The sequence below is a fragment of the Mchenga conophoros genome, linkage group LG23 (assembly GCF_057382185.1).
Source record: "Mchenga conophoros isolate Kocher_MC1m ecotype Shallow Benthic linkage group LG23, M_conophoros_male_GT1.1, whole genome shotgun sequence".
Lineage (NCBI taxonomy): Eukaryota > Metazoa > Chordata > Actinopteri > Cichliformes > Cichlidae > Mchenga > Mchenga conophoros.
Window position 1 is genome coordinate 28,093,626 of NC_140547.1, and position 22,623 is coordinate 28,116,248.

General features: G+C 39.3%; 1 protein-coding gene across 4 annotated transcripts; it reads right to left on the reverse strand.

Annotated features, from left to right (window-relative positions):
* Positions 1-284: 284 nt before the first annotated feature.
* On the reverse strand, positions 285-18,455 carry LOC146547403 (NACHT, LRR and PYD domains-containing protein 3-like). Of its 4 annotated transcripts, none has more exons than XM_085266100.1 (18): positions 17,921-18,455; positions 15,932-15,976; positions 15,678-15,780; positions 11,830-11,940; positions 11,629-11,739; positions 10,635-10,713; positions 10,326-10,527; positions 7,856-9,647; positions 6,873-7,046; positions 6,589-6,756; positions 6,311-6,475; positions 5,468-5,641; positions 5,031-5,204; positions 2,756-2,917; positions 2,266-2,439; positions 1,215-1,388; positions 1,087-1,133; positions 285-990 (listed from the first exon to the last, which is right to left on the reverse strand). In XM_085266100.1, exons 2-18 carry the CDS (start codon positions 15,948-15,950, stop codon positions 452-454), a joined length of 4,368 nt encoding a protein of 1,455 aa, XP_085122226.1. In that variant the 5' UTR covers positions 15,951-15,976; positions 17,921-18,455; the 3' UTR covers positions 285-451. The 4 variants fall into 4 exon arrangements, with proteins under 4 accessions (XP_085122226.1, XP_085122227.1, XP_085122228.1 ...); XM_085266101.1 differs by having other exon boundaries at positions 18,388-18,439; XM_085266102.1 differs by having other exon boundaries at positions 7,856-9,530; positions 15,932-18,455.
* Between the last annotated feature and the right edge of the window lie 4,168 nt (positions 18,456-22,623).

Genomic DNA, 22,623 nt, shown 5'->3' on the forward strand with positions numbered 1-22,623 from the left:
GCGCACAAACAAAATGATGAAGGCCTGGCTAAAAATGACTACTACTAATAATATAATAATAATAATTTTCAGTTTTCCAAAACGCCACAAGCTACAAAATGTTCAGGATTAAATAAAATAAATAAATTACATGTGAAAACAACAACAACAAAACAACAACAAACAAGAACTTATAGTTGTTTACTTTTTTCATACCAAGCTTGATGTCCAAACTTTGACTTAATTAGCAAAAAAGAAGCAACATCTGTCAGATATTCAAATATTAAAAGTATAGAAAACAAAACTTATTTTTTTAGACAAAAGGTGCATTTTTTAAAATCTCATTTTTAAAAACCACAGCCTCTTCTTTTTAACATCTATTAAATATTTTGCTTTTTTTTTTTTTTTTTTTTGCTGCATTACTGAGACCTATGGCTATTTCACCAGGAAAAATTAGCCTTTTTTGGATAGATTATATTTCTAACAGTGACACAGAAGAGTCTATTGATAAGAACCCAAACCCAGGGTAAAGTGGTTCAGTGAAGGCACCACAGAAAAAGGTGTACAGGTGAATCTGTGAATCAGGCAAGACTGCGTAGAAAGCCAGAGTGCCTTCAGTCCAGTCTAAATATACTCCCACTCTTTCAGAGGCAGAGGACAGAGGAGCAAGGAGAACTGTTTTTATATTATTGTGCCAGGCGTAGATGTTTTTATCATTGAACTCTAAATTCCATGATTTCTCATTCCATCCAAGCCTGCTGCCATCTAGAGCTCCCCTCCTTCTGACGCTTTTGTAAGTTGCTCCAATATCAACACCTCCTTTCCACTCCACCTCCCAGTAACAGCGGCCTGTCAGACCCGTTGTACAGAGCAGCTGGTAGCACCAGTCGAATCTGTCCGGGTGTTCAGGATATGGCTGCTTCTCTGGTGACAGTCTTACTTTTCTGTTATTCTCAAACAGGACAACATTTTTGTGGGCTGTGTTTGGGTCCAGTGTTAGTTCACATGCATCTAAGGAATACACAGAGAGGAAAGGGTGAAATACAGCAGTAAGTCTGAAGGTTTTAAATCAAACCAGAAATATAGTGTTACATCTTATATACTTACACTTCCTCAGACCAGATTTCAGCCTCTGAAGACCACTGTGGTCCTCGCTGGAAGGGGAAAATCAAAGTCAGACCAGACTGGAGTCCTTTAGCATTTCTACAGTTCCTGTACTCCAATGTACATCATACCTGAGGGAGTCCAGTCTCCAGTTTGGATCCTTCAGTCCCACAGATCGTAGCTTTACTCCCAACTCATCTGGATGGTTATAACTGAGGTCAAGTTCTTTCAGATAGGAGGGGTTGGACCTCAGAGCTGACGCCAAAGACGTACAGCCATCTGCCGTGATCAAACAGCCTGACAATCTGCAAGAGTGCAAAACTGAAGTGATCCATCCACCTAAAACTAATATATAATTTGCATGATAATTGGTGCAGATGGTCATATGCAAGTGAGACAGTGTAAAGTACCTCTCAAGTGTCTTTCAAAGCAAAAAAGTAATTCCTCAGGTACAGCAGCTAGTTTTAAAAATGGTCTTGTTCAAGATTTGCAAAAGAAACAGAAATGTGCTCATAAGAATCTGCACTCAGTCTGTCCACCACAACTATGAATTCATTAGTCTGACTTCAGACAAAAAAAAAGCCCTCTCTTGCTTTGTACACTATGCTATCTGAGAAGTTAAATGAAAATGTTTGCACTTTCATAACTGTGGCTGTTTGTGCATACTGTTTAGTGAAGATGTTTTATTTATTTATTTATTTTTTGCTTTTTTTTTCTGTTGTGTAGGTTTAGGTTTTTATTAATTATTTAGTTTTATTGACTCTGCAGCAGTTTTAAATGTAGCTCTTAAGGGTTATTTTCATTGTAGTTTATAACCTTTGTCTTATGGAGATGGAGTGTGTGTGCAAACACAACATTAGTTCAGTTTTATTTACATTATGCCAATTCACAATAACAGTCACCACAAGTTGTTTTTTTTATATTGCAAGGTAAAGACCTTACAATATTAGGATGAAGCCCCAGCCACCAGTTGATCCCCTATGAACAAGCACTTGGCAACAGTGGAAAGAAAAAAATCCTTTTAACTTGAAGAAACTGCTAGCCAGGGTTTAGGAAGGGGCAACCATCCTGACAGCAAATCGTCTACTAGGAAAAAAATGGGTCCCCTTGTCACAGTTGGCTGCCTGTCCAGTCTTTTCACAATGACCCTTACGGTGCAACACATATTCCTCAGATGCATACCCAAACGTTTGTAGTCTACAGTGTGGGCTCCTCAGTCCAGCAGAAAGCAGTTTTACTCCTGAATCTCGTAGGTCATTGTTACTCAAATCCAGGTGTCTCAGACTGCAAGAGTCAGAGCTGAGGACCAGTGAGATATATTGACCACATTTCTCTGTGAGATTTGTGTGATTCAACCTGAAAAATTAAGAATGTTTCTCCATGTAATTTCTGTGATCCATTTACCTTTGACTTTCATTATCATAATGAACAAAATATGTGTGTGTATATATATATATATATATATATATAAAGCTTAAACATATTTAAACTATGGTACAAACCAAGCCAAATTAAAGGATATTAGAAGTCTCAAGCATTGGCATATTTATAAACACCAAAGATTAAGTCAGAAACTCTGTAATTAAAATTAATTAAGTGATGTTAAAACAATAAACAGCACTAAAATAAAATTAAAATGTTTGGCTAAGTTAGTGTAAAAATGTGACCTCACCTCAGAGTTTCCAGTCTACAGTGTGGACTTGTCAGCCCAGTAGACAAAAGCTTGATGCCCGAATCCCACAGGTGGTTCTTACTTAAGTCCAGCTCTCTTAGACTGGTAGACTTTGACATCAGAACGTCACAAGTTCTTTCTGATAACCTGCAGCCACTCAGGCTAAAGGATTAGATTCAGTAAATGTGCGATTTGGATTTTATATATATATATATATATATATATATATATATATATATATATATATATATATATATATATATATATTATTAGGGGTGCAACGATATTCGTATCGATATTGAACCGTTCGATACAGTGCTTTCGGTTCGGTACGCATATGTATCGAACAATACAACATTTGTAATTTATTTTATCAATTTTCCTTCTGACGATGCTGTCTGTGTTGAGCGCTCAGTGAATCTGTGTTCGACTACTCCGCCTAGGCTGCACTGTCGAGCGCAGATCCACTGAGCGCTCAACACAGACAGCATAGTCAGAAGGAAGAGAGCAGGGCAAGCTAGCGAGACAGAAGTTAAGCTCTACTTGCAACAGGCAAATTGAACCTCATTCAGATCTGGCGTTTGGAATTATTTTGGTTTTCATGTGACGTATGACCCTGAAGGTAAGCGAGTCATGGACTAAAGTAAAACAGTATGTTGGATGTGCCATGCAATGCTCAATTACATTGGTGTGAACTAGTGTGTTAGCGCAGTTAGCTCGTTAACGTGTTTGCCGTCTAGCCCCATGCACGGAGCGATCGGCGGTAGCTCGTTAACGGAGATTTGCCGTGTTGTGGCGTTAAGGTCATTTCAACGAGATTAACCTGAAAGCACTAGTGGGAACACAACGAATATGACTGCACATTTACGCCGACATCATCCTAGTGCAAAGACAAAAACAACGAGCATGCTACTAACTTTAGCCGAGTCATTTAGACAGCTGTTAGCACATGATTCTCCTTATGCTGCTGAGAATATAGCCCAGAAGAAGCGGATAGTATAGCTTTTATTTTGGAAAGAGCCATTTCTCTGTAATAAACTCTCTTTTCCAAAGATGAGCGATTCCTCAATCAGATACAGGGCTTGCAATATCGCTAGCCCGACGTCCTGGAGCTAGCGATTTTTTTCAGTCGGGCTACCAAAATCTCTCTCTTCCCTGCCCGTCGGGCTATTGTAGGAAAAATATATGTCAATGCTTTTGCATTCTTTCAGAAATGTAGCTGGGTAATTATGTCATTGGCATCGGTGAGCCACTGTCAATATGTGACATATTGAAGTCGCGTTTGAATTTGCGCTTGTTTTTTTGCTTTCACTTTGCAATCGTGCGAACTGTGTATAGAGAGCGACAGCACTGATCTGTGAGTGATGATAATTTGTGCACCAATTCCTCTGACATCGTCTTATTAATTGTTAGCTTACTATGCAAACATGACAAGTGAAATCTCCCGCAGCTTAAACATGTGAGAGGTTGATCGCGCAGAGAATCGCTGAGCTTATGTGAGTGAGCGTGTAAAAGCATTTCAGTTCTGCTGAGCCAAATAAGACAGGTCAGGGTGAAGAAGTGACAGCCAAAGAAAAGCTTACCACAAAACGGAGAAGTTATGACAAATCAGACTATAAGGCAAAAAGAAAGTGCAGCTTTATGGTTTCATGGACAAAAGAATTTCTGTGGCTGCAATATGATGAGCTAAATAACCGGGGCTGCACATAAGTGGTCCACAGGTGCGCATTCGCTGTCAAAATAAAAAACACGCACAAGGGTTAGGGTTAAATTTAAAAACTGTACTTTTGAGTTAAAATATATATTTATAATTTTAATAAATGACAAATTAAAAAGGCATGAACATTTTTTTGTATCGAAAAAATATCGAACCGTGACACCAAAGTATCGAACCGAACCGTGAATTTTGTGTATCGTTGCACCCCTAATATATATATATATATATATATATATATATATATATATATATATATATATATATGGAACATTTAAATATGTAGGATTAAGGTATAAACCATTCTACTACCATTTAGGTATAAAGCATGGCAGAAGAGATTAGAAAACTTTAAAATGTCAGTAACTGTTATAAGCAGTAGAACAGAGTGTACCATGACATAAAAATAACTTTCTATATCCATCGCACTGATATAGCTTTTTCATTTAGGTGCACCTACAAAAAAAGATTGACACAAATTTTGCTCAAATTAAAAGTAACAAATAACCAAAACCGACATTATGTATAGAAAGTATTAGAGTTTACAAGTTGAGATCTGACCTGAGAGTTTTCAGGATGCAGTACGGACTATGCAGTCCTGCAGACAAAAATGTCACTCCGGAATCCTGCAGATCATTGTTACTGAGGTCCAGATCTCTCAGACTTGAATACTGGGAGCTAAGAATTGTTGAGATGTCATTGCAGCATTTCTCTGTGAGGTTGGTTTGAGTTAACCTAACAAATGAGATACAGGTCTTTAACGTGTATACTTTAGAGCATTGTAGACTATGTTTTTAAAAAGGTCAATTTTATAGAAACTTGCAGTATCCATAATCAAATACAAACAAAAAGTTCTCTGTACCAGGTTAGCTGTTTTATTTATGAATAAGCATCTTATAAATAAGAAACATTTTACCAAAGGACAAAGCATTTGCAATTACATCTAATGTCACAGTTGCAGAATCAAGGTAGCCAAATATGTCTTAACCTGACCTCACCTTAGAGTTTGGAGTTGACAGTGTGGACTTCCAAGTCCCTCACAGAGCAGTTTTACTCCTGAGCTCTGCAGGTCATTGTCACTCAAGTCCAGCACTCTCAGACTAGACACCTTTGTGCATAAAGCTGATGATAACCCTTGACAGCATTGCTCTGTGAGACCAGTTCGACTCAATCTGATAAAATAAAAAAATACATCTTAAAATGTTTTTAGACCAAACATTTATGGGATGTGATACAGTGGCGTAGGAAACGTGTTTTGTGTAGGCCAAGAGAGTTTGATGGAAGTTGCCATCACACTGTCTCTATCATCACATCTCTTGAATAAAAAAAAAAGCCAATGGGATTTTTAAAAAGAGATTACTTTTAAAAGAGATTATTTTTAAAAAGAAATTACTTTTGGATGATTCTGCAAAATAAGTTCTGCAGGACATGTTTTGGAAATTTACATCTGTTTTTAAAGATAAATTTGATTATGTTGATTGTAATGTTGAACAAAATATGCAATTTTTAATGATCTCTGAAACATAAATTCCAAGTAATAAAATACAAATTTCAGGCTACAAATGAATAATATCAAGTTGTGTGACTTGAACATCATCGATACGCTTCTGTAAATGAAGTAATGATGCTAATTATCCCCCAAAACTGGAAATGTCTGAATTAGGTACTTGCTAGCAAACACCTTCTCAGGGACACTTGAAATCTTTATAATTCTGTTATAGAACACAAGTCTGAAGGTTAGCCACAGATTTTATTATAAGCATGTAACCAAAAACTAATTTTAAAAAACCTAATGACTTTAAGATCCAAATGTAAAACTTTAACATAAGTCATAATCCAACCGGAGAGTTTCCAGTCTGCAGTGCTGATTTCCCTGTTCAGAGAAGAGCATCACTCCTGAATCCTTCAGGCTGTTGTTGCTCAGGTCCAGCTCTCTCAGATTAGAGGAGGTGAGAATGAAAAACAGCGTATCATGACTTTTCTCTGACAGATTACAACCAATCAGCCTGTAGAAGAATTTAAATCAGTGCACAAATTAAAAACAAAACACAACATACAGAATTATTTTAAATATCACACCACAGATTATTAATTGCTATGTAAAATAGGATATCCCGACCTGAGTGTTTCCAGTCTACAGTTTGGACCTTTTAGCCCAGCAGAGAGTTGTTTCAGTCCAGAGTTCTGCAGATTGTTGTAACTCAAGTCCAATTCTCTCAAATGAGAAGTCTGTAGAACTAATGACAGCTCTTGACAGCATTTCTCCGTGAGATTGTTTTGGTTCAACCTGGTAATAAGATGAATATAAACATGTTTTGTTTAGACATTTACCATTTCTGTTCAATTTTTAGCAGTTTCAGCAGAAACGACTGTGAAAATTTGCCCAAAATGTATTGATCAAACCTTAGCTTTTCTAGGCTACACTGTGGATTTTTCAGTCCAGAAGACACCAACTTCAGTCCTGAGTCCTGCAGGTTGTTGTTTGTCAAATCAACATCTCTTAGAGTGGAAGACTGAGCGCTAAAAACTGAGGCCAAACCTTCACAGCATCTCTCTGTCAGATTACAGCCACTCAACCTACGTTTATTATTCATACAAAAGGGAGCAATGTTAATCACAACAAAAAAATCTACTGATATCTGCCAAAATGTATTATTATATGTTGGCCAGATACGTAGTTATTAAATGCATGTTCATGTGGTCACCATCAAGAAACTACTGAAAGTAATTATGGTATTAAATTCAGGTTTTAAGTACCCAAGTAAACAGCTCTGTATTTTCAGTGTGTTATTTCAGATCCTGCGTAAATTATATAAAAAATTTCCTTCTCATATAGAGGATGCATCGTTCATAGCTTTTAAATCACAGCTAGAACATTTAGAAAATAATGCATGCAGATCTAGTGCATTAAATAGCCCAAAAACGTTCCTAAAAACTACAGCAAAATTTAAGATACAGAAACTCTGGAACAAAGACTCAAAATCTCATGGTAATTAAAATGAGCATTTCTCCAAAACAAAACAACCAGACTACTTAGAAAGAATCAGGAACATTGATCAATAATGGAATTTTGCTGAAGCTGTAATTGTATCAACTGCCAGTATGTCATTAAACTCATCAGAAATAGTGAAAATATAGTTATTAATGAAGTTGAATGATTTCATATTTTTGTTTTACTTTCTTTCTGTATTTACACATCCCATGATTTCCTTTTTTAAGCTTTTCTCTTTTAGCTTTCTCTTTGTTTAATCTATTTGTATTTTTTAAACATATACATGCATTGATTTCTAAGTAAATTATAATTTCCTGACTTACTTTATTTTCAGCAGATTAAGCTAAATGCAGTAGTTCTTTAGCAGTTGTTTCCCATTTTTCAGGAAACTTACAGAGATTTGTTGGAGGCTTTGACCACAGGCAGCAGCCTCAGAAGACCTTCATCAGAAGCAGAGTATTTCTTCAGGTCGAACATGTCCAGGTCTTCTTCTGATGACAGTAAGATGAAGACCAGAGCTGACCACTGAGCAGGAGACAGTTCATCTGGGGAAAGGGTTCCTGAATTCAGATACTGTTGGATCTCCTCAACCAGAGAATGGTCATTCAGCTCATTCAGACAGTGGAACAGGTTAATGCTTCTCTCTGGTGACAAACTCCTCCTGATCACACTCTTTATATACTCAATTGTTTCCTGCTTCCCAAGAGAGATATTTCCTTTCTGTGTCACCAACCCACCAAGAAGTGTGAGATTTGTTGGCAGGGAAAGACCCAGAAGGAAGCGGAGAAACAAGTCCAGGTGTCCATTGGGACTCTGTACAGCCATGTCCACAGCACTTTGGAAAAGGTATGATAGCTTAGATTTGTCCCTGAATAAATTTGACCACCAAGTTTCAGACTGAAACAGATTCACGCCAAAGTTTGTCAAAGTCAGAAAGACATAAAGAGCAGCTAGAAACTCCTGAACGCTCAGATGGACAAAGCAAAACACTTTCTCCTGGTGCAGCCCCCTCTCCTCTTTAAAGATCTGTGTGAACAATCCTGAGTACACCGAGGCCACTCTGAGATCAATGCCAGATTCTGTCAGGTCTGATTCATAGAAGATCAGGTGACCTTTCTGCAGCTGCTCATATGCTAGCTTTCCCAATGACAAAACCATTTCCCTGCTCCCTGGATTCCAGTGTGGATCCACCTCAGCTCCAATGCAATACTTGATGCTCCACAGTTTTGCTTGAACCACCAGGAAGTAGATGTACATCTCAGTCAAGGTCTTAGGCAGCTCTCCTCCTGCTCTGGTTTTCAGCACATCCTCCAAAACTGTAGCAGTGATCCAGCAGAATACAGGGATGTGGCACATGATGTACAGGCTTCGCGAAGTCTTTATGTGAGAGATGATCCTGCTGGCTTGCTCCTCTTCTCCAAATCTCTTTCTGAAGTACTCCTCCTTTTGTAGGTCAGTGAACCCTCTGACCTCTGTCACCATGTCAACATATCTAGGTGGAATCTGATTGGCTGCTGCAGGTCGTGTGGTTATCCATAGCCGAGCAGAAGGAAGCAGGTTCCCACAGATGAGGTTTGTCAGCAGAACATCCACTGAAGTGGGCTGTCGAGCATCAGTCAGGATCTTATTGTTTTGGAAGTCCAGAGGAAGTCGACACTCATCCAGGCCATCAAAGATCAACACAACCTGTAATTCCTCAAAGCTGCAGAGTCCCACTTCTTTGGCTTCAGTAAAGAAATGATGAAAAAGTTTCACCAAACTGAAATTTGTACCCTTCAGCAGGTTCAGCTCTCTGAAGGTGAATGGAAATGTGAACTGGATGTCCTGGTTAGCTTTGTCCTCAGCCCAGTCCAGCGTGAACTTCTGTGTCAAGACTGTTTTCCCAATGCCAGCCACTCCCTTTGTCAGCACTGTTCTACATGCCTGATCTTTACCTGATGAGGGTTTAAAGATGTCCTCACATGTGATCGTTCTTTCTGGTCTGGCCGGTTTCCTCACAGCAGTTTCAATCTGTCTGACCTCGTGTTCATTGCTGACCTCTCCAGTCCCTTCTTCTGTTATGTAGAGCTCTGTGTAGATGTCATTCAAAAAAGTTGGGTTTCGCGTTTTAGCTGTCCCCTCAAACAAGCACTGGAATTTCCTTTTTAAACTAAATTTAAGTTTACGCTGACATACTGCAGGGGATTCTGCATAAACACACAAAAACAACAAATAAAATTATCCCTCACAAGTAAAGTTAGAAATAATGTTAAAGTTTAGGTTGCTGACAATTTTGAAAACTAAAACCACAGATACTTTTACAAAAGGTTGTTGTAGCTTCTATGTGTGAAATATGAAGCCAATGCTGAACCTGTATTCTTTCCAACAAAGAACAAACTTGCAATTAATCAATGAAAAACATGCAAAGACCTAAACTCTGCAACTTTTGCACTTTTTACTGTCTTCAGCTTTGAAACCTGTGTGACTGAGATCTTAGCCATGTACAAAAAAAAATCCAAAAATAAGATCTGGTTTTGTCAAATCTATATTTTCAAAATAGTGTAAGTTTAAAAAAATATACAAACAAATAAAAATTACAGGATTATGGCCATAGTCACTGTCCCCATTGTTACCTGTGGTTTCATAACACCAAGATGGCCACAGTCAAAACATTTAGCTTGAAGCACTAGCAGTAAACTGACAATCAGTCAGTGATGACGAATGGGCTTCAAGTACATAATAAACTCGTTAATCTGTTATACCTGCATTAACTGCTCAATGTGGAGTTTAAAGGGCATCTTTATACTGTATATTTGTTTCCTTTTTCTCATTGTCTTCCTTCCTCACATACCATCCATTAAAATGCAGCTGTAAAATGTTCTTACTGCTCTGCAGAGAATCAGCCAGGTTCTCGTGGTTTATTCTTCTCAGGAAGTGCAGTGCGATGTTTTGAAATGCCTCTCTGCTGCTCCTCATGCCCTCATTCATATCGGTGTCCATTTCTTCATCTGAACACTTTGATTTTAAAAGCCTTTGCATTCGCTTCAACTCGTCTTTCACAAAAGTGAAAATACTCTCCTCAAGCAACTGAAAAATTATATAAAAAGATGAAACATATACTGTGACTAAAAAACCAAACCAAACAAATCAAAAACTGCTGAGACTTTGCTAAGTGCACACTGAGACAAATTTACCTTAAATATTGAGTCTATGTCTGTTTGATGGTCCTCCACACATGAAGCACTATGAACCTCTGAGATGTCCTGATACAGTCTGTGAATAAAAATGAAACACACTACACTAAAAAAATTATCTTTTTGATAAAGAATGACAATCTATTTTACTGGAAAACTGTTTTCCAGCATGTTGCCACTTCAAGATCATTCTCAACATGGTTCTCTTGTTGCACAAAATAAATCTAATAATTCATAAATAAAGTGCAGAAATTGGTAGAAAAACTGTGTAAATTATAAGTTATAAAGTAGTTTTTTTAAAAATTAATAAAATTTGTAATAAACATGCAAAGTCGCAAAAAAGCCCCCCATCATTACTAAAGTTTACATTGCGGGGTTCCACAGGCTCAATACTTGGTTCACTGCCATTTTAGGGTTTTATTGAATACGCAATGAAATGCCAGAGAACTGATCCTATGGATTGCAAAGATCTTCAATGTATTTTCAGTAAGTGCCACATAAAATATATGTATATATGGCTACCAATGATATGGCAGCCATAATAATGATAAACATATGTAACTAGCAAGTTACCTCAACTGTTTTGTTATTGATAAGGGGCCACCACAGCAGGTAGCTCCACATATTAAGTCTGGCAGATTTTGTGATTCTTGCTCTTCCTAAGGAAGCCTACAAGGGATTTTTCCCAGAGAATTAACTCATTAACTCATTGGCCCAGTTTTCCAACAATTTACAGTGTTTTAACGTGTACCAGTATTAGATTTATGACAGTTTTAGGGTTTCAGTATGTTGCCACAAGTCATTTTGACGTGCAGTCTAGAGGAAACGTCACAGTCCTGATAATAATAGAATGAATAAAGAATAATGAAATGAAAAAAAATGTGTTAAAAGTTTAGACTGCAACATAAAATCATTACTACTTACATACTTTGCTCCTTAACAGACTTGATGTGATGTTAATAAACTGAGGTTATATAGTGACACGCTAACTCACTCTGTGCCAGAAGTCTGCTTTCTGTTAAAAGCAAGAGGTGGCTCCTTGGAGTGGTCACTCATGACCGAATCACAGCTGGATACAGGACAACCAGGCCTCACCTCCCCAGTCCTGGCAGAGAAACACCAGACAAAAGCATTATTGTTATGCCAAAAAACTGTTTAATAAATGCAAGTGTAGCAGATACTGCAGTGGACTAACTCTTTTCCAGAAGATTGTTGTCTATTAAAAGCAAGAGGTGACTCCTTTGAATGATTGGTCTTGATCGAAACAGAGCTTGGTGCAGTTGATGTAGTCTGCTGCTGCTCCTGGCTTCAAAACAAGAGAGTTGTTAGTCTCACTAGTCATGTAGGAAAACCTGGACATATCTGAGCAAGATTCCTATGTCTTGAGTCTACTATTGTTCGCGTTGCTGACACAACTGCAGTGCTGCGTTTACTCATTCTCTCTTTTTCTTTTTTTCCCCTTTCTTGCCTGTCCTGTTTGGCTCTTTTGCCATCAGAATTATTGTCTAAAGGCGAAAAAAGATGCCCAACAGATTTACTTTACCAAATGGACCATCCCAGCCTTGCTGTAATGGTCTATTTGATTCACCTTTTATTGTTTATTTTATTTTATTTTCACTTGCTAAATACGGGACAGATTTGACTGGGGAAAAGAAAGGGGAGAAAGAAAGAGGGAAAGAAAAACAGCGGGGAAGAGGGATGGGGATAAAGGGCAAAAAACAAAAACCAACAAAATAAGCAGACAAAAAATACATATATCAATCACCTGGATCACCTGTTGAGAAAGAAAAAAAAGAAAACAAGCAGAAAAAAAAAGAGAGCAACATAATAAACAACATCATGATGATCTATGGGAATATATATCGTAAGCACATATGGACACAGACATACAGGCACACACAGATACAAACATCCATTCCCACCCTCATGCTCTCATATGCAAATACTCAGCACTTACCCAAAGTGGAAACAGACATAAAGAGACACTGTACACACAATCACACTCCCCAAGTGTATTCTATACCCCAGGTCTAGGTACCCTTGCCCATGGAGGGGGAAACTGCACCCAGACCCAGGTAGTGTTACCCTTTTCCCTGGGGTGGAGAGAAGCAGACTGTCCCGACTCGGCAGCAGCAGGGAGGCCCCACATTCCAGACCCCAATCGGACGGCCAACTCCTCCTAGCCCCCCGCTCCAGCAGGCTGCAGAGAACGGGGGTGTGTGAAGACTCCAAACCTCCCTCCGCCCGCTCATATGTAGTGTTGATGCATGTGTGTTCTAAGATGCATTTAAAACCCAGGAGGGCATGGAGCTACCTGCCAGAGAGCAGCAGGTAAGCGCATAGCCCCTCCTGATAGCTCTCAATGTCTACATGTATTTAAAATTGAGAGGTGGGCAACGACACCAGGGGTGAGGTTGTACACCCTGATGGTCTTTTGGATTCCGTGTAGCTTGCCCACCCCCAAGATCCTATATGTATGTGTTATGAGAGTGTGAGTAATGTGAATGTCTATGTTGTGAGATAAAATTGAGGCACAGGCAGTCAGAGGGGGACAGAGGGGGGGATGCATCCCCTGCACCCTGGTGACACACCCCTACCCCAAGGCCCTGCATGTGTGGGTGATTGTGGTGGAGTGGGAAGAGGGAGGCAGCTGGAGATGGGGAGGGAAGGAAGGGAGAGGCAAGTGACCCCTCCCTGGGGCCAGCTCCCCCGCTGACCCCAGTAGGCACCCACACACTCTGCAACCCGCCATGGAAAGGGGGCCCAGGCCCATCCGGACCGGGGCCCAGTTCGGCAGCGCCGCCTGGCCCCACAGAGCCCAGGACAGCCCACCCGACCCCACCACAGAGAAAACTGCACCCACCCTGTCATCCACTCATCTTCCAGACTACACAAGACAATCGACGCCCAGGCTGAGGTCTTCCTCTACCTCTCCTGTATCTCCCCCTCCTGCAGAGTGAGTTCCTGAAGAGAGGAGACCTCCTGCAAGATGTAACAGCCTCCCCCACCTGTTTAAGAGTCCCCCAGGTGGCTCGATGCACTGGCGGCACCCTGCGCCAGGGCTGGGCCCCCATACACCCACCCGCCCACAACCCCGGCAACACACCAACCAGGACCCAAGCCCCCGAGGCCCAGCCAGGGCCCCAGCCCAGAGACGGAGCACCCCCAGAACCCCACGCCCGTCCCGGATCCACCCAGGGGCAGCCAGGCTACCAGGTCAGTAACCCACGTCCATCAGCACAGACCCTCCCCTAGCCCCGCTGCACGCAGCCACAAGGAAACCGTCACCTAAGAGCCAACAGAGCCCCTAATAGGACATGACCGTTACCCCGGGTTGAGCCCCCCAAGGAAGATGCTCCTGGGGAATCCCCCAACGCCCCAAGCCTGTCACTACCCCCACACCAATCACAACAGCAAAGGTGGGACCAAACTATGACCCCCCACCCCCACTAGGTGATGGAGCTGATCAAAGGAGCCCAGAGCAATTGATCTGATGTGGTGGCAGAGGCTGTATCAAGACTAATGTAATCTAATAGGTAATTTCTATATTGGTTATAATTAAGATTATTTTTTATATTTTTCCAGTTCATGAGGACTGTTTTCTTGGCTATGCATAGGGCAGTGAAAACCATTTGGGCGATATTCTTTTCTGAAGTGACATTATCTAAGCTGCCCAACAAACACACTAAACGGACTTCGATAAGTCTTCACATATCTCGCGAGAAAACTTCTGAACTGGTGGACAGAACCAAAGAGCGTGGATATAATTGTCCGGTGAATTGGTTTGGCAGTGTGAGCAGTTGTTGGCAGACGTAATGTCATGAACTGGCTGTGTGGCAGGCAGGAAATAGGACCCAAACGCAAACTCACGGGAAAACAGGACTGAACTCAAAATGCAGCTTTATTGCTGACAAAAGATGACAAAAGATAACAGCGATACAAAATAACATGAAACTAAACTGGGAAGTACTAAGGAACGGACTTACAAGAAAACACACGGAGGGGCACAAAGTCACGAGGGAGAACGCGACACAGAACTGAGGGAGACGCAGACATAAATACACAGAGAGTTAACGAGGGAAGTGGGAGCACACGGGGAACACAGGTGACACTGATAATCATAACAAGACACGGCAGGAGTGAACGCAACACTGACGGGAGACGGACAACGTAAAAAAGGAAGTACACAGAGGTTCAGACAGGAGGAGAGAGAGCACAGGGAGAACACAGACATAACGGGCTGGGGAAAACATGGAATAAAACACAAGGAGAGACGAGGGCTCACAGATACACAGGGGCACACAGGAGGTAACCAAATAAGGAACATCTTTAACAGAACCTAGGAACCACGGCATAAGGAACAAAATACAAGAAAACTAAGAATGCTGGGCCAATATGGCCCAGGATCATGACACATAAAGCCCATCTTGAACATCCGATGACCTGTATAGTGTACTCTATGTAGTATTTTGTAGTGAATTAATTGAAGACTGGGATTTCTAATTAAATGAAAGGTTTTTAAGCAAATCTGAGACCAGAAGTTTTGGTCTAAGTTAACTGATAAATCCGCTTCCCATTTTGCAATAGGAAGTGATATTGATTCATCCGTTTTAGAAAGCATTCTGTATATTTTGGAAAGTAATTTTGGGGTTTTAAGAATAAGAAATTGAACCACACTTGGTGGTGTTTGTAGTTCAACTTGACCCAGTTTAAATTTCTTTTTTACTATGGATTTAATTTACTCATTCTCAGTCATTCACAGCTCACTGACAATAGTGCTGGCAAATTATTCAGCAGGATCAAGTTTTCGGGGATACAGATAACTGACAGCCTCTTAATACGTCAGTACTGGTTGAAAAGGGCTGACCGGCATCTGCACATCAGGCACTGCAGCAGATCGTCTTCACTGTGTCTATATGCCTAAATACATTGAGTTGCTGCCATGTGATTGGTTAATAAGATACAAGTTAATAAGCAGTTTAACAGGTGTACCTAAGGATGTGGCCAGGGAGTGTGTAAGTGTCAGAAACACAAGTAACTTACCTCTGAGCTTCAGTGGGCCCACAAAGTTCCCCTGGTGTAGTGTTTTTAGAGGGAAGGATCCCATCATTTTTCCCTTCTACAAGATCCATGGTGGAGCTCATATCTTTATACAAAATACACCCAACTTACAAAACATCTGAGACTAAAGATTGCTTTCTAGAACACGTCAAGGATATTGTTAAATTCAACACATATTTTCAAAGTGTTGTCAGAGCTTCCAATATTAATTATATTTCCTCAAAAGAAGCAAATACCTTTTAAATTCTTATCCATCAAATCATCAGTATTTTCTGTGATGTCTGTAAAGGAGAAACAGAACATGGAGTTTGTTGTTTATTATTATTTTATTATTAAGACCCTGCATATATTGGACTTGCACATATGTTTTCCACACTCACTGAAATGGCAGCACAGATTACTTTTTATGAATGATGACCCCCACCCCCTCTTCTGATCTCTATTTTAATTTTAGTTAGTTTAATCTTAGTTAGCTCACAATAAATGGATTCTAATTTATTGTTAGATTATTTTCTTGCTCGGTGTTAAGCTCTTAATATATTCACACTTATATAGTGCTACTGGCCACTCAAAGTGTCCATAAGTTTTACAATACTTACTACTTCCTCATGACTATTTATACTACACCAAAGTGTATCTATATTAGAAATACTGAGTAGAAAAAATGTGTTTTACTTTATTATTACTCCCCAAAACTAATTACAACTAAATGTGAAATTAAGCCTGAAGAGTTTGTATTAAGGATACTTTGTCTTGTGGGGCACCTTGTCTTGACTGAGGTACATCAAAGTGAACACAAGCTCGTTAACAATTACCTTAGGCTACGTTCACACTGCAGGTCTTAATGCTCAATTCCGATTTTTTGATCAAATCCGATTTTTTTTGTCTCCTCGTTCACACTACAAATAAAATGCGACAGCAAACGCGCTCTAGTGTGAACGCTCAAAGCGGCCCGCATGCGCAAAAGAAGATGTCACACACAACGCGCTCTGTTTAGACCAAGAACAAACAGTATTGTTTGACTGATGGCCGTTAATATAAAGACTTCGGACTTTACGTTTCCCAATTTTTGCTTTAAGTTATTTTGTTATTTACATAATAATGTAAATAACCTAACAATGATCCTTATTGCTGTTTAAGAGAGGAGCGGTGCTTCAAAGGATAGCTGCAGATTTCTGTCAGAATCTGCAGATTATACAGTACAAATAAAATGTTTACGTTGTCTTCCCAACAGTTTCACTGACATCTACACTGGATGGCTAGGAAGCGTTCGCGATGTCTTCTCGGGCGCTGATAATTGGCTTCAGTCTTGTGTCGGTGACGTAAAAGGCGGATTTAATGCGACTTGACCGTTCAAACAGCAGTCGCTTTCTAAAACATCGGATATGTATCGGATTCAGTACCACATACGAAAGTGACCCAGATCGGATTTGAAAATATCGGATTTGCGCCGTTCACACTGTCATAGCATGATCGGATATGGGTCGCATAGGGTCAAAAAAATCGGATTTGATGCGCTTTCGCCTGCAGTGTGAACGTAGCCTTAGTATTGTCGCATTTATGATATGTACGATTTATACAAATCGAAAGTTTGTGTTACAAACTGTTTATGCTGTAAAAAGTAATTTGGATTAACGTTTGTGACAGGCTGCTTATACATGTGATGTTTTTAAATGCTTTTTACTTATAATTCTTGTACTAATGTCGAGGGCTGCAGCTATCGATTATTCCATCGATTAATTGAGTAATCAGATAAGAATGAGTTTTGTCTTATTAATGAGCAATATTAAATAAACAAAAGGGGAAAAAAAACACAGGTCTTTCAATATCAACTGCTCATTTCCATTATAAAATTGCAATATTTAAAATCTCTAACAACAACAATAACAACTAAACCCTTTAATTTTATGCACATGTCTTTTGAAATCTATTTTTTGTAGTTCTTTCCAGTTCTTTTTCTACATATTTTAGTAGAACTTCTGGAGGCTTACTGCAGATTTGTGTAAAGCAAGCGGAAGTGGATGAAGACTCTGGCTCCAGAGTGTTTTTAGTCGCAAATGTAGGCAACGGCGCGCTACAGAGCCGTGTGTTAAACGAAGCATCGAAGCAAAGAATTTGTGTCGAGTTTTTTGGCTGTACTGTCTCCAACAGGGTCAGGAGATGCTGCACTTCACTTGTTCTGACCTAAATGCATTTTAAAGAGAGAAAATAAGATTTTACAGTACCTTTTCATGGTGACAGTAACGCTCCAAGCTCACTGAGAAAATCCACCATTGAAAGAAGTGCACAAATCCCACTATCACGCCCAGGCGTGAGTCACACCAGGGCGTGTGACAAAGGTAGAATAAACGTAACGCTCCCTGGGCTTTTTCCTTGCAGGCAGTCAGTGCCTCTGCTCTGATTCGGAAGCATTATAAAGCCATAACTAGTAACCATAGGTGTTAAAAATAAAGACATAACATTTTGCGTAAGCTTTAGTTATACCAGTACGTTTCCATAAAGCTGCAAATCTGATAAGGAAGCATGCCTGAAGTCGCAGCTCAGGGCAAACAAACACACATCACAGGCTGAGGATGAATCACAAAGATAAACTTGGACCTCAATGAAGCTTCAAGTTTCACTCTGACTGGAGAAAAAACTGTGACATGATGAACAAATAAAACCTTTAGTGATGTTAAAATGGACTTCTTACCATAAAACAGGGGCCTCTGCACACTTCTTCACTCTGCACTGCTTCTTTTGAGAAGCCTGATTCCTGGCTTTTCTCTTCTGCATTTTGCTTAGTGAATAAAAATAACAGCCTATATTTGGCAATCCTGCCTCTGCACTCAGAGAAACTTCCTCTTTCTTAGTTTTTTCTCCCCTCAAACTGCAGTCGTTGCTTTGTTTTGCTCAACACTTTGTACAGTTTTTGCTTCTCTTTTCTCACCTTTCTAAGAGCTGCAAATGATGTAAGTTCATTTAACTGCTTGCATTTTAGCCTTAGCAGGATTTTTCCAAGGCAACTTTATAATACATGAGGTTTCATGTGAGTAATTAACTTAATGGAGAAGCAAATCAGTACAACAGGTACCAACAAGACTGGAGAATAGAAGGATGTTTGTGTTCACAGGATTTTTACCATGGGAACGGGTAATTAGGGTTAATTCAGTCTTGGATTTAAGATCCTCCTTATGACTGCAAAACTTGTTTGAACATCATCACATAAGCTTTGCTGATTGTCAGTGTAATTTTAGTAAAATCAGTTCATTCTGCCTGGCAGCTTCATATTTAACATCATTTGTCCGATATATCCAGTCTCCCTCCTCTGCACATGTTCACATCATGTCAGCGCCGCTTCTATTCCTTTGTCTCTAAACCACCTCAACGTAAGTGTCCCTGTGATGTACTCATTTCTAGCTTATCCTCGTCTCTCCTAATAAAGACCCTGCCAGCTCCATCACATGAAATACAATACAATATACAAAAAGCAATTAGATATACAACCAAAACACACAGTGGAAATACAAACATTAAATCATACTAAGTTTAAAGTGATCACAAATCTGCTTTGAGACATTGTTGAGAAATGCCTTCAAAGTCTGTTTATAATTCCACAATTTGCTTCATTTTTGTGACACCACACTTGATTTCTTTAAATTCCTAAAGCTCAAAAGAATTAAACAAAATTTAAAAGTCCTTAAGATGCTCATGAACAAAATTTATTAATAGGAGCTACAAACTCATATATTTTTCCTTGATTTTTGATGACACGTCAAATTCCTCCATTTACAGAGTTCCTGTGTAAACATTCAATTTACCGGACTTTGGACAAAGGATTTTCCAGGACTTTTTACAGTTTACACACAGGTGTCTGATCATGAGTCACTCTTCTTCATCTAGCCTCCTGAGAACCACCTTATTCATTTATGTCCTCTGTAATGGACACTTGTTTTTGGTCTATATCTTTTTACTACTTTGAGCTACCCTAAGAAGTCCCAATGGACATCCTGGGCTTTCCATTGATCTCTCATGTGTTTGGGTGGCCTCTTTTAGCTTCAAAGAGGAAGGGAATAACAAAAAAATTCAATGGGAAGATTCTCTTTTCCTCAGTTTTCAGGAGGCTAGAATGTGGCAAATAAGAATGCTAAATGTAATGTGTACTCATTATTATCTACTCTCCGTTGTATCTAATGTCATTCTTATGGACTAGATTTCTTAAGGAGACTCCTGGGCAAAACATTTCCCACCCAGTAATCCATGGTCCCAAGAAAATATCTCCCACACCATTACACCATGAGCAACCTGAAATGCTGATACAAAGCAGGATGGAGCCATGCTTTCACATTTAAACCAAATTCAGACCTACTATCCAAATGTTGCATCAGAAATGGAGACTCATCAGACCTTCTGTTGTCCAATTTCCTGCTCATATAATATAGTATAATATTATATATAATAATCATATATAATATAGGAGTGATACCTGATGTGGTCTTTTGCTGCTGCTGCTTCAAGGTTTAACATGTTTTGGGCTCAGAGATGCTTTTCTGCATACCTTTGTTGCAACAAGTACATATTTGAGTTACTTTTGTTTTCATCAGCTTAAAACAGCCTGACTAGTCTCCTCTGACCTCTGACATCAGCAAGGCGTTTTCACCCAGAGAACCACCGCTCACTGGACATTTTCTCTTTCTCCAAATCCTAGAGATGGAAAATCCCAGCAGATTAATAATTTCTGAAATGCTCAAACCAACAACCAAACCACATTCAAAGTCAATCAAATCCCCCATTCCTAATTCACAGAGTTCAGGTAAAGGCTGTTACCTGTAAATACACAGATCTTTATGTGTTTTACAAGTGTAACTGAGTGCAAGTATATATTGCACACAAAGATGTGCATGCTGAATAATGTCATTAACTAAATGAAGTCTCATTTTATGCTGCTTTGGATTCTGCTGTGGGCTTTTCCCAGACCAGCGGGGGATTTAAATCAGATTTATTTAGGAGTGAATGAGATTTAACTCCAAATAGGATCTCCAGGTCAAACCATTTGTAAATTTATAGTGATCGTGATTTTATCTCAGAGGTATTTAGATCTCTGAGAGTCGACGCCACCTCGTGGATGAGCTTTTTTTTTTACTTGTTTGTTTTCTTTTCAATATTTAGCCACTAGATGGGGACGTAGGGCTCCAAATGGCACAGTTGTTTACAGGTTATTTGTGACACCGAGTCTGTTTAACTACACTGTTCAGAATCAAAGAGTCCTAGACTGCTGGTGTCTCTGGTTTATTTTCAATGTACTCTAAACTGTTAGGCCACAGGGCTTTGATGGTCAAATTGAGGTTTGTACTGTAAACCTAGAAACTTCCATACTCTCTATATTTGTTTATTACAAAGAAACTGTTTATTTTAGGTAGTACTTAGTTGAATTTGCAGGAAAGTACAGGGCACATAAGATGTGAGATGAGGAAATATTGCTTATTTTTACTTAAATTTACCATGAAATAACCCAGTACTTAAAATTACTTAACCATTTAATTATGGTTATTATTTATTTATTTTTATGTTATTTTTTTGTTGTTTCCTGTACAAAAGTTGTTACACAAAATTGCATGTAATTACAGGCTACTTGTGCGTTAGTCACGGGTTTCACAGGTGACTCCATAATATGGCTCCCATTCCAGAAAGTACAGAGTGCTTACAGCGCACTTGTTTCATTGTTTCTTGCAAAAACCTGACTTGTTGCCTACAAAATGCATGTAAGTACAGGGTACTTGCACCTTACTTGCAAGTCATGTTATAAAGTGTTACTATTTTCTATTATAATGAATGCATTATAAGAAACTATTTGTCTGTATTATCCATTACCTGCTTATTAGGTACGCATAGCTAAGACATGGTTGCCTTCATGGAGGTTATGAAAAAAGGTTAAAGCCTATAAAGCGATGGTTTTGTTTTGGGGGTTTTCTGTTGTTGGTGCACAAAAACATTTTATTAAGAATTTCTGGATCACTTTCATTCACAAACATTCAAATATATATACAAAGCCCCACCCACTTTGTTGGGCCAACTTTTGTTTTTTTCTATTCGACTATTTTAGAGAAATACAATGCTTAACATTTTTTTACTACCTGCCATAAAATATAAACAAACAAAAATTATTTTAGATATCTGTTTTGTTTTAAATTCAAACTAACTTTGTTATTTGCTTAAAAAATAACAAACTGAATTCATGATTTTATACGCAAATTTGATCCAGCAGACTGGACTTCTCTGAGAAGTAAGAAATTAGTCAAGCACAACATTTTACCACTAAAACTAAACGATTTAAGAAACCAACAACACAGCCCTGTACTTGATGGCACCAATACATCACTGTTCCTCTGCTTATGGGACTGGGTGAAGATGAAAGGTGAGCAAAGCACATTCTATGAGGATTCAGTCTGTGGGACACAGGAGAGACTCCCAAATAATGACATTCTGGGACAGATAAAATGGAAAGGGCCCTGCCCTCTTTCTATTTCCCCAGATGCAAACTGTTATGCCACTGTGACAGGCCTAGTGCCCCCTCCAAAGAGGTCAAGGAGATTAGCCCCTGCTGATATAAATGATGTGAGGCAGATGTGAGGTGACACATATAAAAGCTGTTTTATATGTGTCAATATCTGCAATGAATCTGTATTGATTAACGAACACTGAACAACTGCCATACACCTGATATACAATGCCCCGCATTGATGATGCCCTGTATTCCTTGTCAGGCAGCCAATGGTTCTCAGTATTAGATCTGCGTATGGGATACGATCAGATAAAAAAGGCTGCGAAGACAAGGAAAAGATGGCATTTATTTGTCCCCTTGGTATCAAAGTCAAAGTCAGCTTTATTGTCAAAGACCAGTCATACACAGTGTTGGTCAAGTTACTTGAAAAAAGTAATCAGTAACTAA

What these genes read in the sequence shown, in the direction of transcription:
- LOC146547403 (XM_085266099.1), bottom strand. Translation starts at nt 15,998, where the DNA reads ATGTTCTGTTTCTCCTTTACAGACATCACAGAAAATACTGATGATTTG. An exon ending in TGTAGACTGGAAACTCTGAG is followed by an intron (nt 2,440 to 2,755) that starts GTGAGGTCACAT and finishes TTAATTTTTCAG; the next exon opens with GTTGAATCACACAAATCTCA. An exon ending in GAAATCTGGTCTGAGGAAGT is followed by an intron (nt 991 to 1,086) that starts GTAAGTATATAA and finishes TGTATTCCTTAG; the next exon opens with ATGCATGTGAACTAACACTG.